Source organism: Myotis nattereri (genome assembly GCF_964212035.1).
Source record: "Myotis nattereri genome assembly, chromosome: 14".
Classification (NCBI taxonomy): Eukaryota; Metazoa; Chordata; class Mammalia; order Chiroptera; family Vespertilionidae; genus Myotis; species Myotis nattereri.
In genome coordinates, this window is record NC_138089.1 from 10,818,759 (window position 1) to 10,837,183 (window position 18,425).

The following is an 18,425-nucleotide window of genomic DNA, read 5'->3' on the forward strand; positions in this document are numbered from 1 at the left end:
TTGCTATTACCGGGCAAATTTTGCTTTGGGCTAGAGCTATAAATTTATGACAGTGGGCTTCACTGCCGTATTTTAAAAAGCTAGAGAGAATCTCAGCACTTCACGTCTTGGTTAATCCTAACTGAAGACTTGAAGCTGCCAGGGCCTCCAATGCTCCCTGACGACCTTGGACATATTACCTGTCTTTTCTAAGCCCCGTGTCTCCATCTGTAAATGGGGGTACTAATGGCACCTGTTTCATTGAGCTGTAAGAACTAAATGAATTTAATGCAGTTAGCACAGTTCTTGACACATTGTAAATGATTAGGAAATAGTGGTGGTTTATAGGTTAATAAAAACAAGACAATTTAGGAAGTTCAAATAGCTATTTGCATATTAAATCTTAATTTTTAAATTGCTTAAAGTTTAGCTTCAACCCCAGATTTGCATATAAATAGGTGAAAATAGCAGGTGAAGGTTAGGAAGAAAATTAATAAAAATAGTTGTTTGTATGCGTATTGGATAATCATCTGTTGTATCTCAGCAAACACAAAAGCACAGAAATATAAAAATGGTGTGAAATGGGATGTGATCTGCCTGGGAGACTGGTCACTGAGGCCACACATGCACCTGAGAGGCCTCACAATTCGTTGGTATGTTCACTTTAATTACAAGGAAACATCCATATTGGTTTCCTGATTATGATTTCCCCAGGGCCCGAGCAATCTTCTGATTTCCCAGAGAGTCTCCATAAAGTTAATTACAATGAGTAATATCAGGTTTTTTAAAAGGACCAGTACACGTGCTTGGAAACTCCTGGTGAGTCGTAATGAGAGGCTGCGGCCCTAGTGCTCTATGCTCACACAGTAGCAGGCCTGATGAAAGATCTTACCTTATCACTTGGGCTGTACCACGTAACCCAGTCATAAAGATATGCTTTTAATAGTAATGAACACATGCTACCATAAAAAATATGCTCATCATTTTGGGGGCAGTTTTCATGTTCCAGGCACTATCACACTTTTCTTTCAGATAATCTTTGCACCAGTTCCCTAAGACACAACTGTTACCCCATGTGTACAGTGGAGGAAGCTGAGGCATAAAGTTTAACTTTGCTTATGCCCCGGCCAGTAAATTGCAGAGCTGGGATACAAAGCCAGATAGTCTGACTCTAGAATCTGACCTGGTCACCATTATGCTAAGCTGCCCCCCAATAACTTGAGAAGCCCCACCTCCCCAACTCAGAGGGCTGCAAGGCAGCTGACATAATTAAAGGCTCGCTCTCTCCTTTACTCTCTCTAAACATGTTCTCAGGTGAGGATTTCTTTAAAAAGGCTCAGGGAGGGGGCGGGGGGGGGGGGGGCTCTGAGGAGTCCACGGGAAAAGAAAATGCAGACACGCAGAAACATTTCTCTCTGTCACCTGTTATTTCTCACCCTTAACTGACCATGTGTTCCTTTTCCCTCGGAATCTGTAGAAATATTTGGCGAAATACATTGTGAGAAACATTGTCCTAACCCGTGAATAAGATACACATTTCAGTTCATTTGATCTAGTTACATTTTCCTTTTCTCCTCACCCAAGTATATGCTTTTTTAATTTTTTTAGAGAGGGGGGAGAGAGAGAGAAAGAGAAACATCAATCACTTGTCTCCTGTAGGCACCCAGACCGGGGATTGAACCTGCCAATTAGGTATGTGCCCTGACTGGGAATTGAACCCACAACCTTTTGGTACATGGGATGGTACTCCAACCAGCTGAGCCACCGGCCAAGGCAAATTACATTTCTTATTAATCTTGTAAGAAGTAATAATTGTGGGCTCTAAGAATTGTGGGCTCTATGGCTGGAATACAAACTCAAACTAGTCACAGCTTATTTCAACTTTCTCATTTTGCTAAGAATTTAAATAATTTATACAAGTTCCACAGCAATAAACAAAAAGGAGAAGCATGGCAAGGGCCATGACTTCAGTAAATGTGTACTGAGTGCTTACTATAGGGTAGGTACTGTACTAAACATTTCATCTGCTTTGATCCAAGAGAAGGGAATGACTAGCATCATCCTCTTCTGGCAGATGAGGAAAGTCAGTCACACGGCTAATGAGTGGGGAAAGGAAGACTTGAACCTGGGTTTAAATCTCAAGCCCTTGCTTTTAACCACTGTGTGTAACAGCAGGAACACACAGTGGCAGATAGGCTACAAGTGGTTGGGATTTGAGGGATGTCTTCTCACCCGTGACTGCAGTGAAAAGAAATGCAGTCCTGATATCCCAGTTGGTGAGACCTGACATATTTTCTCATAGGAACTTTGTTAGACATGATGGGGAGATACATGTATCTGACAAACATTGAAGTGCCTCTGATTCTAGACTTCCTATCACACTGTGAATTAAACAGGCATTTATAGGCAAATCTTAGACTCTAACCACCATAGTTAGCATTTTCTAAAATAGAAAATTTATGCCATGCTACAGTCAACCTAAAAATAAATATTTAAAGTACAGCTTGCTCATAGTCACTTGCTATCTGCCTTGATCATAATGGAGAAACAATTCATAAAAGAATACATAAGCATTACTATATGAATGATTAAATTTGACTGTGTGTGTGTTGGTGTGTAGCGTATATGCATGCTCATGTCTTCAACATCTGCATCTCCATACTTTAGAAACTAATGAAGTTGCTTAGGTATGTGGTTAGTGAAGAAGAAAATCAATTTACATAGGAATATAATCATAGCTATTACGTTAGGGTGGCTTCATGATTTATACAGCTTGTATTTACAAGCTCTGGCTCTAACAAATGCAAGTTTTTAAATTAATTTCTCATAAGTGATGCCAGATGAGATCTGTCAAGAACTCCACATTTTCAGTTGCACTTCATTAAAAGCAGTGGACAAGAAGGTAGATGGTGTGTGTGCGTTTAACAAGATGTTAGCACACTTCTAATTTTAATATTCACATGAGGAAATTAAACATAGTCACTAAATATTGCTAATACATTGCAGGAAATGTTAAGAAAGGTGTATCTAATGAGTCTGTCCAATTCTGGGAAATAATTCTGGGGATACAGTGTTTTGATGGGACTGTCACTTTTAAGTGGTGGGCAGAATGAGAGATACCTGCCTTGGCTGCAATTTTAGGGTAGTATTTTCTTGGACAAACTTTTTATTTGTGGGATGTCTTGTTGGGAGAAGGGTAATGGGGAATAAATGGCTCACATCACAGAGTATCTTTAAATGATAATTCAAACTCTTAATTGTTTAGAAATTCAAGTCAGAGATGCTTGAAATGGTTACAGAGAAGCCCACCTGTCCCTCAGATACAGGGCTTTGGCACCCCCCAGTATGGGGGTGTCTTCTCCAGGGTCCTCATTTCGTAATGCTGTCTCATCCTGCAGAGTCTTCGAATGCCACTTTGCTGACCAACGCGGAGAAGATCGCCACCATCACCACCACACACACCCCTTCTCAGCAGGGGGCCCAGGAGACCAGGTCAGACCCGGCTTTGTTAGTTTAAAGGCAAAAAGTAGCTCCTGGCATGACGACACTCCTCCTGGGTTCTTTCTCAGTTTCCCCACAGGTTGTCTTTATATTTATTTCTCTCACTTCGGCAGGAACACCACCAAACCAAAGCCGGAATCTCAGTTTGAGTTCAAAGCACCCCAGGCAACACAGGTGAGGCTGTTTCTCTGTTTGCTTTGCTTTCCACGTTTCCTTCCGGCTTTCTGAAGCTGTTTTTATGAGATATTTTACAAGGTGCCTCAATTAAAATAAATAACCTTTTGTGAGGGGATGTGCTGAATACGTGCTCACATTTGGTTGTCTAGGAAATGACATTTTACTTTACTACCTTTGAAAAATATTCCCAGATATCCTTTTCCAGGGGAGGGGGAGGACAGGGGAGGAACCGACAACATAAAAAGCTGCACTTGGTGACCGATCCAAGAGCGAGAGCAAAACAGCTGATAGCTACTCATGGTGTTCACAACCGCATTTATGCCAAGAAAATACCTTTTTCTTAAGGTGTTTCTCAGATTCGTGAATTTCAGGGGGGACCCACAGACCTAAATACCTGAACCATACAGGGTAACGGAGGGGGCACAAATAATGGCAGGTGAAGCAAATTTGGGAAACACTGTCTGTTACAAAGTTAAACAGGTTCCTTTTCGATTGGCCTTCTGAGCCTTTTGATACCCTAACAGTGGACACTGGCATTTTGGGGGTATTGGGCAGGGAGGTTGAACTTCCAACAATATACAGGGTATCATGTAATGAATTTTCCTGCCATAGATGGCGAATTGCAGCTTCACTGGTTAAATTTTAATATATACATGTTGGTGTGCAGTCTACAGGCACACTCATGAATGTTTTCAAATTCTGGATCTTCAAACTTCTCAGGTTAATGGATATTAATAAACAATCGAAAATCTGCAAGAGGGGGTAGTGATGGTGCCTTTTGGTCAAATCGGCATAATAGAGGACGTTTGGGAAGAGATGGAGAGAAAGGGGCGGGTGTAAGTTCTCCTGGAATGATTCCATTTCCTGTCTTGAACTAGGAGCAGGATTTTTACACTGTGGACCTGGAAAGAGGAGCCAAGGGCTTTGGCTTTAGTCTTCGAGGGGGCCGAGAGTATAACATGGACCTCTATGTTCTGCGCTTGGCAGAGGATGGTCCTGCCGAAAGGTGTGGAAAGATGAGGGTAAGTTGGAAGAGGAATCCGGAGTAGATGTTAATACGTCATCGGCAGTGACTTTTTGACATTATATGGCTAGAACCTTCTTCATGAGAACTACATTTTCTACAGCTTTCAGGATTCTTGAGATGCATGACTCCTATCTGAGCGTAAATCTCTCCCTGAAACATAGTTAGCCAGAGCTGCTGAAGTTAGGTGAACCCCTTCTACTCTTTGAGGTTGAATGGATTAAAATTACTTAAAAAATTATTAAAGGAGGTATTTCTGAATCCCATTTCCATCGTTGTTATACTTAGTCTCATGAGGCACACACATCACTTCGCAGGAATTCCTGGCTGGACCAGGATGCTTAGAGAGCAGGAAGGCCTGCGGTTCTGCAGGCTCTGAGTGGTGGGCTCCATTCCGTCTCTGGCTGGTCACCCACCCTCTCACCTTAGCCTCAGGAGCCTGCTGACCCTGCCTCAGCAAAGGCACCCCTGCTCCATGGCATGGCTGTTCGGGGTCACTCTGTAGCGGTCAGAGCTGCAAAATTTAAATACACAAATGCAAGGACCCACTCTGCTCTGTTTAGATAGTTAGTATCTGCTATTGTATATGAATGCGTTGCTCTCCCAGGCAGATTAGATGACTAAAGAAAAATCATCACATTATAGATAAGTCACATAGATTGAGACACACATATAAGAAATAATTGGCAGTGAATTTAAAAAAAAATCAGAAGTCATGTCAGTAAAAGAAAAAAGTGAATAAAATTGGGCCTGAGCAGAAAAAGGAAAAAAGTGACTAAAGGTAGGGAATTTAATACTTGGGATACAAAGCCAGATAGTCTTAAAACACAATCTTGATTTTTACGTTTCCTCAGGTTGAATTTTTTAACGAGTTTCCCCCACATTGAGAAGTAGATGATGTAGCTTGTTTTAAAAAATTAAACAGTGAAAAATGGTACATAGTAAAAATACAGTTTCTAGGATCAAACTGTTTATCAGTTTCTTATATATGCTTCCTTTATGCATATATATGCACAATGTGTGCCTATGCAAGTTTATAGTGTATATATACTTTTTGTTTAAGCTCCAAACACATTGGATATGCTTTTCCATGTCTTTACTCACTTAAAAAGAGTTTCTGATTGAATGAAATACCATTATCCTGACATTTTGTATAATGCTGTATAGATCACAACCCATTTGTCCAGTCTGACACCCTCAGCTTGGTAGGCATGGTATTATCATTTCCTTTCACAGTTAAAAGGACTTAAGCAAGGTCATATAGCTAATAGTGATAGGCCCAAAGCCAGTGCTGCTCTTCTGCCTTCTGGAACTACAAGCTTCATGCGCCAAGGATCTAGTCGGTCTTGGTTACTCCTTTGCTCTAGTGTCTGGAGGAGCAGCTGATAGACAGTAAATGCTGCAGTCAGTTATCAACCGGATTGGGTTGCTGTTGCATGGAAGGCTCAGCTGGGGAAGGGTTTGCTTCACTCACAGAGTCATTGGCAAAATACAGCGCCTGTTGGGCTGCTGGCCTGAGCGCTCCCACGAGTCCTTAGCATGGACTGCGCAGGGCAGCTCACAGCATGCCTCCAACTGAGAAAGTGAGAGAACAGAAGAGGGCAAGTGAGACAGAAGCCAGATTCATTTTGTAACCTTATGTCTGAACTGACCTCTCATCGCATTTGCCATATACTGTTTGTTAGAAGCAAGTCACCAATTTCAACCTACATTCAAAGGGCAGGAGATTACAGAGGATGTGAATACAAGAAGGTGGGGCTCATTGGGGGGGCATCCTGGAAGCAGCTTACCACATCCTTCTTCCTTCAATAATTAACATTCCCCTTGATAGCTTTATTAATTTTTCTTTTGCACTCATAGCCCCCTTTCTGATAATCAGAGAAGACATTTGGTCTAGTCTGACCAAAGAGTGAAGGACTGATTTTTTGAAATGTGCCAAACTGGTTCTCAGATACTATCTAACGTGGATGTACTTTTCTAATTTTCGTGTTATTTGTATTTCCCCCATTAGAATGTCATCTCCATCAGGGAGGAATTTTTGTGGAGTTTTTTGTTGTCTTCACTGCTGCATCCTGAGAAATAGAAGATTTTCTGGCAAACAATAAAAGACTTTCAACCATAAAGCACCTCAGTAGCCAGTGAAACCCTTGTGTGGTCTCCTCACTTTGTTCTCTCTTGCTTTGGACAGATCGGTGACGAAATTTTGGAGATCAATGGTGAAACCACCAAAAACATGAAGCATTCTCGGGCGATAGAACTGATTAAGAACGGAGGCCGCAGAGTGCGTCTGTCTCTGAAGCGGGGCGACGGCTCGGTACCGGAATATGGTGGGTCAAACTATGAAAACCTCCCCTCCTTCCCTGGCATGACTCCATGACTCTGTCTCCAGAACTGCAGCAGGAAAGTCTTTTTGTTTCCCCTCTTCACCAGTGTCTTACCAGCCTTCCGCACCATGTGATTATTTGCCTCGCTTGTTCTGAAACCTCTACACATTTCATCCTTTTGCTTGCCTTCCATGGACTGGGGCATGGCCTAAGACAAGCTCTTAATAGCCCCCTTTCTGATAATCAGAGAAAACATTTTGTCTAGTCCGACCAAGAGCGAAGGAATGATTGTTTGAACTGTGCCAAACTGTTTCTCAGATCCAATTGTTAGCACAAAATGACTCTACTCCTTTTAAGAAGCAGGAAAGCAGGTTTCCTGAGTGATATGTTGAGGCACAATTCTTTTTCTTTTTTTCTTTTGTGGTTACTTGATGTCTTATTTATGAGACGTGAAATTCTGAGATGGTTTGGGAGCCTTGCTCACCTCCTTTATGCTCTGTATACAACACTTCTGCATCCCCCCTCCAGTTGCTGCCCCAAATGAGACTACCTGAGCCCACTTGTAGAAAACAAACAAAACTGTTGCTATGTTAGCCATATGTTTTTAAATGATAAAGGATGGAATAGATTCCCAGTGCTCATCATGAGGGAAACACGTGACTATACCTTTCCTATGGGGAAAGCCAGATTATGCATAAAGTTCTTTTGTCATATCTATAGACATGATTTGACTGAACAGCAAGGATCTTTAAATAGCTTAGTGTCCTCATGGCAAAATATTGTATATTATAATAATTATGTCCTATTTATTTGAGATTCTTGTTTAAAATTTAAAAAAAAAAAAGCTATGCCCTAGATGTAGGGCTTTTCTTCCCAACCAAAGGTCTACAAAAGTTTCTATAGAAACTGTGATTGAATGGTCCCCATATGCGTCAGTCCCCTTTATTAGGGATTTTATCTGTTATCACCCTCTTTCCTGAAAGTCACTCTGCACAATTCCCAGCTGCATTTTGGACTTGAAGAGATCTTTAATTCAGATACAGCTCAAGGACAAGGCTAACTCCTTTGAAGGGTAGCCCTCCCAAGTGTTGGGACATCCAGGTGCAAAATATGAGGGGCCCAAAGTGGAGGTGGCATATCAGATGAGGCCCCCTTAGACATGGCCAACCACACACAGGGAAGGTAGCTTAACAACACTGAGATGTTACAGCTGTGCTGGGTATGGAACCCTGATAGGTGTATGGATGCCCTGAAACTGTGTAACGCTGTCTCCCTTTTCTGTCTTCCCTATGCTTCTGTTGGATGTGATATTTCATTTCAGAGTCACCGTCAGTAACCTCTGTACCCTCTCCAAATCTGTGTCTGTTGCACTGAGGATGAAAATCCAACACTAATAAATGTTCTTTGGGCTAAAAATAAAGATCATTTAAATGCTCGGTTTTCCAAGAAGGGTTGAACAGGCCAGGGTTGTGCTGCTGTAATGTCTCCATGTGTCATTTGGACTGAATCTCTAATTCTAGTGATTAGAGTCACAAATGGGTTATAATATGTTAAGTTCCAATATTTTTCTGACTTGATTGGAACCTGCTTCTCTGTGAGGCTATTTTTGTAATGAGTTTTTTGTACTTAATTTAACAGCCGTGGTCTTCAGGGGGGAGGGAGGGCACTTTGTTCTTTTGTTGTTTATTGTTAAATGCTCTCCTATGCCAGCCTGTCATTGTCCCAGTTGTTTGAAAAAAGAAAGAAAGAAAAAAGGATGCATCTATTGTCTGGGTCTCAAGTCACCTTCTATGGCTGTCTAAAACGTCACTGTTCTGATTGCGGTTTCTGCAGCCTTATTTGAGTGTTGCCTTAGACTGTCTGACTGGACAAATAAACTCTCTTTGCCCTATGTTAACAAATGCAGATTTTTTTTTTCTTTCCTCTTTGTTACAGGGAATCTAAATGTTCAACTTTTTCTCTTTCTCTTTCTCTCTCTTTCTCTCTGACTGTTCTTGGTGCTGGGCCCTCCCTTCTACAGCAATGATACCTCCTAATATCGCTGCATGTATGAGAAATGAAAAGCTCGGGGAGGCTTGCTTCTACCTTATGGGCCATAATCAAACTACGGTTTGTAGCTCAATCAATACTAGGTGTTTCTGTGCTGTGGCCTAACTTCCTCATTGCTTCTGCTTAGCTCTATTTTGATATGTTTGGCAATTCATTCTGAGCACCCTGCGTTCTCTGAATTGTAAGTACACCGCTGACCCTGCTGAAGTCTTGCTCTCCCTTATCTTAAAAGTAGGAGTAAGGAGCCCCCAGGTTAGTCTTGCTCTCCCAAATCTTAAAGGGACTTTGTGTTATTCTAAGTCTACCAAGAATTTAGAACAAGCATGTCAAACTCGCTTATTTAAATAAGCGAAGCATGCGGCCCGTCAGCCATGAGTTTGACATGCTTGCTTTAGACTGACCAAACCTTGTACCACAGAACTCTCACCTGGGTAGATAGGGCTTTGCTAGACAGGAAGGTATTTCCTGCTTATCTCTTGGCAAAGGGCAGCCCATGGGCCCAATCCTGTCCGCAGCCTGTTTTTGTAACTAAAGCTCAGCAGCACAACCCATTTCATATGTTGTCTAAGGCGGCTTTGACACTACCGTGCCAGAGCTGAGTAACTGTAACAAACTCTGTGGCCCACAAAGCCAAAAATAACGATTCCTTGGCCCTTTGCAGAGAAAGCTTGCCAACCCCTGCTCAAGGCCCTATGCCTGCTGGTGTCACCACCTACCCGGGGGTTGGGCGATCATTCGTGAGACAGATGGCTTACTATTGACCCTGCTGCTTCACCAAAGACCCTTAAAGAGCTTCCACTTCATCGCCGTGACTGTCCCCGGGCTGCCCTCCACACGCAGCGCCCCGTTCCTGGTGCTCTGCCTGCAATGGTACAGTGTGTGTGACCTGTTGGGGTCAGCTGTAAACAAAGCAGCCCTGCTTTGAAAAAAGCTCTCATAACGCCGGGATGCCACACCTGCGGTGTGACTTCACCTTCTCATGATAAACAAACGCCCTTGTGCGCTGCCCTGCTTTGAGTCCAGAGCTACCCTGACGCTGTCGGCAGCCGTGCAGTGGCTCCGCGGCTCAGCCATGCGATCGCGGCGGAGCATAAAGAAAAGGGCCTCTGAACGTCAAGTTTATCTGGACGCCATCTGGTGTCACCTGTGCTCCTGACAACCGCCCTTCCACTCCCTTTCACCCGTCAGGAGACGCCACGTTTAAAAAAAAGTAGTTCCCCAAGTTTACACAAAAGGGAAGAAACTACTTGAGTAACATGTACAAAGGCAGGGACTGCCTAATGGACCCTCCCTTCATGTCCCACTTGCCCCAGGGACCCCTCCCCCGCGCCCACCGGGGGCATCTGGCTGGAGGAGACGCACGTGGTGCACCGAGGCCATTGCTACCTCCGCACCAGGTCACCACCACCAGGTCCGAGCGCAGCTGTTAGCATTCCCCGGGGAGTCCCTCACACCCAGCCTCCTTTTCAGCGAGTTCAAACAAGTGCTTTTTTAAAGAACTGTTTCCTTTCATGGGGGCGGGGACAGGGGCAGGGGCGAGGGCGAAGGCTGGGGGGTGGGAGAGCAGGGGGTGCGGTGGGACGTCTGGCTGTTGCGAGACCCTCTTGGGGGCCTTTCTGCTGTGAGTCCCGGAGGGTCTGAGTCTGGTCGGGCCGCCAGCACTAGTTAACCTAACTAGTTGCTGCTGCCCTAACCAGGCCTCGGAGGGCCGCCAGCTCTAGTTGTTAACCTAACTAGTAGCCACTCCCCTCCCCAGGCCTCGGAGGGCCGCCAGCTCTAGTTGTTAACCTAACTAGTAGCCGCTGCTCTAACCAGGCCTCGGAGGGCCGCCAGCTCTAGCTAGTTGTTAACCTAACTAGTAGCCGCTCCCCTCCCCAGGCCTCGGAGGGCCGCCAGCTCTAGCTAGTTGTTAACCTAACTAGTAGCTGCTCCCCTAACCAGGCCTCGGAGGGCCGCCAGCTCTAGCTAGTTGTTAACCTAACTAGTAGCTGCTCCCCTAACCAGGCCTCGGAGGGCCGCCAGCTCTAGCTAGTTGTTAACCTAACTAGTAGCCGCTCCCCTCCCCAGGCCTCGGCGGGCTGTGGCTGTGGGCGCTCATGCGGGTGGGCCAGCGCCCAGGGCTGCTCACCGACTGTGGCTCTGCTTCCCTCCCCGCAGACCCCGGCAGCGAGCGGCTCGGCGGCACCGCCGCTGCACACGGCTTCCCGGAAGTGAGGCCTGGCGCCCCGGAAGTGAGGCCCGGCGCCCCGGAAACGAGGGGCCGCCGGCTGCCCCCGCCGTCGGAGTCCAGTCACCCACCCGACCTTCACAAATCCTCGCTGCACGGGGACCAGCGGGCGCCCGGGGGGCCCTCGCGGGGCAGCAGGGAGCCCGGCCGGGCGCCCAGTGAGCACCACACGTGGAACGGGACTCTCAGGACCCCCGGCGGCGGGGCCTTCCGCCCCCAGGACCGGGCGCCCGAGGGGCGCAGGGAGGCGCCCCCCGAGCGGCTGGCGGCCGACGGCCCCGGCAGGCGGGCCCCGGAGAGGCGCCGGGAGGGCACCCGCAGCGCCGACAACACGCTGGAGCGGAGGGAGAAGCCCGAGCGCAGACGCGAGGCCTCCCCCGGGAGGAGGCGCGAGCGCTCGCCCGGCCGCCGGAGGGAAGGCTCGCCCGGCCGCCGGAGGAGGTCCCTGGAGCGGCTCCTGGAGCAGAGGAGGTCCCCGGAGCGCAGGCGGCCGGGCTCGCCCGACAGGAGGGCCAAGTCCACCGACCGCAGGCGGGCGAGGTCCCCGGAGCGCCGGCGGGAGCGGTCCCTGGAGAAAAGGAACCGAGAGGACAGGGCCGGCCACCGGGAGAGGGACGAGGCGAGCCTGAAGCCCGAGGGCGGCCGCGGCGGCAGACACCCCCCGGAGCAGAGACGGCGGCCTTACAAGGAGTGCAGCACCGACCTCAGCATCTGAGCCCGGCCGGCCGATCCCGGGGCCGAGGTGCAAGAGGAGGCTCACCCCGAAACCATGTCCTCACCTTCGGAAGCACCTGGCACCTGAACATCCTGTGAATAGCAACAAACATGTTATGCATTTGAATTTATAAGGAAAAAAATATATATGTGAACAGTGTTGTGCCTGATGTATAATATTAAAGAAAGTATTTTTAAATGCATACTTTTCTGGAAATTATTTGCCAAATGTTGCCCCGAAGGGGGATAAATTTTGTTTCTACATACACTGTAGAATTGTTCCCATCTTTGGGCAATCTTTTTCTCTCTCCTGGTCAAATAGGGCTTTTGATCATTTTCTCTAAGTAAGGGAAGTTATTGATTAATTTGATATAGACTTATGTAATGATGTAGTGCTTTACTGTAGTTAGTTTTTCTTTAAAAAAAAAAAAAAGCCAAGAGGCAAAAGTTATATTTGTAAATGCTGAGGACTCTGGGATTGCCGGTGATCCTAAAATCAAGCAAACTATATGAAGAGACTACTATTGCAAATGAAGGATATTTATAGCAAATCTACACAGCACACAGAAATGTTATGTTCTTGCGTCACAGTTGGTTCAGAAAACAGTTGAAACTCTCCCTGGCCATAAAGGTTGGCCGCCATGACCCAAATGCAGCCCCGGTGCAGATGGTCAGGTTCATTAGCGTCACCAACACCTCCTAAGATCTCATGAAGGCAGTGCCATCATGGCCTCACTCAACTACTGGAAGCAATGGACAAAAAAACACCTTCTGTATTGTCTGGTTGAGGTTGCAGAGTAGATGGAGTGGGGGACAATGTGCCCAGCGTGAAGGAATCAAAAATCCTCAGTAGAGAAGGTGTGGTCCCCCTTTTAGCATAAGCCCGGGTTGCTCCTTACCAAATGGGGGAGGAGGGAATGAGTCTTGGTGGAGTTAGCTCTCTGTTGATATGTAGGGTTTAGAGGTGCTTATTAGAAATGCCAGGTTCCCTTTTGAAACTATTAACAACAGTCTCCAGAGTAATTGAAGGGGAAAGGACATGATCCCAATGGCTCTAGAGCTCATTGGCAAAGTTCTGCCCCCATGACCCTGTCCTTTGAATTTTGGGACAGCAAAACAAAAGATTTTTCTTTAAACAACAACAACACATCTTTTGCAATCCACTCCCACATGAGGTGTAACTGGGTTTGCTATAGCCCAGGGAGGTGGTTGAAATGGGAAATGGATTACTGCCTAGCTGAGCCAAATGTTTGCTTGTACCTGTTGGACCACTATAGCAAACTGCTGCTTACAATACATTGTATATTTCCGTAGTACTGTTTTGCATTTTCCATACAGACACAAACTTTGCAAGTCAATCACTGTTGTTCTCATGGTACTGTTAAAAAAAAAAAAGGAGAAAACCAGCCAATCATTGTGTGTACAGAGTAAAAATTGTAATTAATAGAGCCTGTTTAAAAACAACTGTTGCCTTTTTTCTTGTATAAAAGAGAATTTATGACAAAAACTTTAGCAGTGAGGAATGTGATATGTGTTTATATTTCTGAATATGGAACAAATTGATTCATTGGGATATATTTTAATGTAAACTAAATCAGGTATGTAAAGCTGTTTTAAAATGGGAGACTATATAAGTAATTCTTTAAAGCTTTACTTGGTTTGAGTATCATAATTTCCTCCATGGTGAGCCTGCTTGTGAACTATTAGGCACTTGTTTGCATTCTGTTCTTCACTCATTTCTTGCAGTGTGCTATGGACTTAATGCTGTTTCTGTACTGATGAAAAGCAGTGTGTGGGCCAATCTTTTTATAAAACACTATGCATATATAATATTACATTGTTCAGAGCTTTATTTGACTTATGGGTTTATACATAGCACTGGGGTGAGTAGCTGTAGTTGAATAGGCATTCACAAAATAACTTCCTCAGAGAAAAAATTCTGCAGCTATTTTTATCAAAGTTTTCCATTCAAAACATACATCGAGCTATAGTAAGGCTGAGAGAGAATACAACTGAATAATGATGTTCTTTTTCATCCATTTCCTAGGAGCCAACTTGCAGATTTTATTCCTAAGGTTCCACTGCTAAGAATTTTCTCACTATTTCTAGCAAAATCTGTGATGTTAAATGATTGATGCTCTCAGTTGTGGTCCAGAGTTTTAAATAAATGAAATCAAGGTAGATTTTTGGAGTACATCAAAGTTGATATTTTGATGTCTTTTTTTATTGTCATAGATAACATTTGACATTTTAAAATCTATGTGCTACCCACCTGGGCTTGTCTCAATCTGAAGACTTTGGTGGCTATTTCCTCAGAATTCCACACAGATTCGCTTTGGAAATATTGTACTGTACAGGGACTATGCACTAAATAGATATAGTTTTCTCTGAACTACTGTAACCTTACATTGGAGACTGATTCTTGTGAGCCTACTTTCCTGAACCCCCCACTTCATGTAAATGTCTTGATGAGAGATGATGGATGTGTATTTTATACGATGAAATCAAACCATTTAGAAATTTCCTTCCCACCCATATTACACAGCGGATGCCTAAAAGAATGTGGGGGAGGGGGGACCCAACACCCTACTTGTATTTTTTAAGTTTCTTTTGTGAAAGATTTCTAATGCATTTTTACTGTAAAAATACATGGAAATGTATGCATTCCATAACCACTATTGCTTCTGGATTGATATCTTTCTTGTCTCCATGTTGTCTCAAATGTATCAAGGTCAGGTAACCAAGTAAGAGTGCTTGGCTTCAGCTTGATGAAATATACTATTGTGTTGAAAGGAGGAATTATACCTTCGCAATAGTATAGGACATTTCTATTCAAAGTGTGGTCCATGGGCCAGCTGCCTCATAAGCACTGCAGAACCTATTAGAAATGCAGAACCTTAGGTTCCACCTTGGAGTCTGTGAACTCCACAAGGTCCCCAGCTAATACATGTGTTCATGGAAATTTGAACAGCATGGTGGCGCATGGAACACTGGAAATAGAGCAAACCCCACCAAAGACCTCATCACCTCCTGTGATCGGGCAAATTCCTTAACCTCTTTTTAAGCCTCGGTTTCCTCATCTTGAAAAGGCCATACCTCATAGAGTTGGGAAGAATAACAGCAAAGTGTTTAGCACACCTCTGACAATCAGAAGAATCCTCAGTAAAATACTTTTTTTTGAGGAGGAGGAGGAATTACCTGTATGGCAATGGGTATTCTATTTTCATTGTCCTGGCTTACTTTCCAATCAAAATGAAGAAATGTTTTCTCTCTCTATTAAAATAGGGAAGAAGGCCTTCTACTTTCATGATAAAGTTCACGAACAGTGTGGCTCATATACACTCACCAGTGTTTTGAAATATGAAACCAAAAGGCTATGCTGTGAAAGTTAAGCCAAAAATAGTCTCAGAGCATGAGTCTTGGAGACAGACATATGTGGGGTTAGACATACTCCTGCTGGTCATACTAGATGAAAAGTTCAACCCGTGAGGGAGGGAGTTAATATCTGTCCTGGTTGAGCATGTGGTTTCTAATGACGTTCCAGGCTCCCACACAGTTTATGGATTATACCTTCAGTGGATAGGGTGTCCCTAGAGAACCTCAGGTCCTGGGCACTCAAAAGGTACTGTGTTTAATAGTGAGCCCTCCTAGACCTGGCCAGCGAGTCTCAGTGGTTAGAGAGCCCAAGCTTAGAAGGGTCTCAAGTCTGAGTCTAGGTCAAGGACACCTCGGTTGCAGGCTCCATTCCCAGCCTGATTCATATTCATTCTCATATCCCCCCTCTCTCTCTCTCTCTCTCTCTCTCTCTCTCTCTCTCTCTCTCTCTCTCTCTCTCTTCCCTTCTACCCTCTGAAAGCAATGCAAAAAAAATATCATCTGGTGAAGATTAACAACAACAAAAAAGTAAGCCATCCTACGAATTGTCTCTTTTGCTGTATATTGCTTTATTTTGTCACCAACGTAGTAATTATGGACACTGCTCACTTCCCTAGCTTCTTTTTGTTAAAGATGGCATCTGGAAATGGTCCCTGGCTTAACTGACAATGGGAACTATTTGTGAAGCCCTCAGTCACACAAGTTCTTTGCCTTCCATAAATAGCCACACTAAAAAGAATGTGATGTGACTCAATCATAGTCCCAGAGATTGTTCCTGCTGGTGGGCAGTCTGAGACCACTTTGATGGTCGGCATTCATGTTAAAGGAAGAGGCCTTTCAAGTTCCTCCAGGTGGTTTTTCTCACAATCTGGCAACATGGTCAGCAGTGGGGGTGGGGTGTTCAGCACAATAAGATCCTAGTGCTTTTGGAATACACCTCATTATATGCTTCGAAGAAGGGAAATGACAAAGCTGGGCCTTCTCCAGCACAGGTACTTTGTTGTTGTTGTTGTTGTGGAAGTGGGTTTTCTATGAAAACTTGTTGACTAGTTTCACCCAGTGGGGTCTTTATGCATTGTGCTCACCGTCAAGAGTAGGAGTGTGGTTTTAATTCTCTAATGGGAGATTGCTGGATCACCAGGTCATTTTGAAAGAAGATGGGTTTAAGCAAGGTGATATTAACAGTAAATACTCAAGTGCTGACTGCTGCCCTCCATCACTTTCCACTTCATACGCATGTCACTCCAGGTCCACCTGGTCTTCACAGCCTAGAACTCCAAGCACCAACCAAGAAGCACTGTCCTTTTAAGTAGATCCCTCAGGGAATAAAGTCTCTTTGATCTCAGAGAATCACAGAGTTGAAGGGAAAATAGCACAGAACGGCTACTCATCCCTACCTGCAGAATAGGTGAGGCTTGTTACTAGAGTACTTGTTTTTTCACTACACATTGCAGACTGACTCTGGTAGGTACTTTGTGATGATACAGGCTTCCAGAGCAGGAGGAATAGGGAAACTGAGACAGGAAAGTGAAAACAAGGCCAAATAGTGTGGGCAATTTGCAGCCAGCTTGTAACTAACAAGCCATTATCTTCCCCAGCCCAGGGCACTGAACAAATGGTTAAAAACACAACTCCCTTATAAGATAATGCAGAGACAGAGGGGGAAAGGGGAAAAGGGACAGTTTTACTCCCTAAGCCAGCGGCTCTCAACCTGTGGGTCGTGACCCCTTTGGGGGTCGAACGACCCTTTCACAGGGGTTGCCTAAGACCATCGGAAAACACATATATCCTATCTAATAATAGACAAACACGGTAATTAACCGTTCCTCCAACACGCTTCCCATTGGTTAATCAGGGTGATATGCAAATTAACTGCCAACCAAGATAGTGGTTAACTGCCAACAAAGATGGTAGCTGATTTGCATACTACAGGCAGGGTGGGACAGCACCATCCGGCCTGCCCCCCTGCCATCCGGGCCTGCTATCTGCGACCGGGGCAGCAGGCAGCCTGTATGGGACCCGACCCAGGGCTGGCCGGTGGGACCACAGCGATCGCCACCGGACACGCCCACAAACGGCCCTCTCAAAGGGATGCGTGGCTGGCAGGTCCTAATGCACCGATTAGCCACCGGCTTTGCCCACAAATGGCCCTCCCGCAGGGATCCCGGGTTGGCAGGTGCTAATGAACCAATCGGACATTGGCTGCACCCACAAACGGCCTTGCCGCAGGGATCCGTGGCTGTCAGGTGTTAATGCACCGATGAGCCACTGGCAACGCCCACAAACGGCCTTCCCGTGGGGATCCCAGGTTGGCAGGTGCTAATGCACGGATTCGCCAATGGTCACGCCCACAAACAGCCCTCCTGCGGGGTCCCGGGTTGGCAGGTGCTAATGCACCAATCCGTTAATGGGCCATAAACGGCCTTCCCGTGGGGCTCCCGGGTTGGTAGGTGCTAAAGCACTGATCAGACACCGGCTGCGCCCACAAATGGCCCTCCCAGGTTGGCAGGTGCTAATGCATCGATCTGCCAACACGCACACCCAGGCCGCCTTTGCCCTGCGCATACTATGCAGCTGGAAGAGGGGAGTGGGGCCACTGGGAGCAGGGCGGGAACTGCCCAGGGTTTGTGTCAGGCAGCCCAGAGTGGAGTGCGAACTATCCGGACAGGTAGCTGCTTGCTCATTCACTTACTTGCTCATTCATTCGCTCATTCACTCACTCATTATTCACTCACTCAGCAAATCCTCTCAGGTCCCTGGCGCCAGGCCAGGCACTGAAGGTGAAGCAGGATAAGACAGATCTATGTCCTCAAGATATTAGTAATTCAGTAGGGCGAAGCGGGCACATGAACGAGGCAGTTGTATGCACAGATGCAGTGTACTGGGTTCTGTGAGGGCTGTAACTAACACTGACTTTGTTCTCTTGATAAAATGGGGCCTCGGGAGCTAGGCCACCCCAAGCCTGTAGGCCTGTGCCTAGGCCCGGAGTGGCCAGGGTCCAGGAACATGACAGAGGGTGCAGGTCGGGCTGAGGGGTCTGGCCCCACCCCTCACC

General features: G+C 45.7%; 1 protein-coding gene across 1 annotated transcript in view; it reads left to right on the top strand.

Moving 5' to 3' along the window:
- Nucleotides 1–13,372, top strand: part of MAGI1 (membrane associated guanylate kinase, WW and PDZ domain containing 1) — a 106,180-nt gene extending 92,808 nt beyond the window's left edge. The window contains exons 17-21 of the mRNA XM_081106094.1: nucleotides 3,378–3,471; nucleotides 3,594–3,654; nucleotides 4,536–4,679; nucleotides 6,870–7,008; nucleotides 11,212–13,372. Of these exons, the coding sequence (XP_080962220.1) occupies nucleotides 3,378–3,471; nucleotides 3,594–3,654; nucleotides 4,536–4,679; nucleotides 6,870–7,008; nucleotides 11,212–11,996 (1,223 nt within the window). The 3' untranslated portion in view covers nucleotides 11,997–13,372. The remainder of the gene's footprint in view (nucleotides 1–3,377; nucleotides 3,472–3,593; nucleotides 3,655–4,535; nucleotides 4,680–6,869; nucleotides 7,009–11,211) is intronic.
- Nucleotides 13,373–18,425: the final 5,053 nt, after the last annotated feature.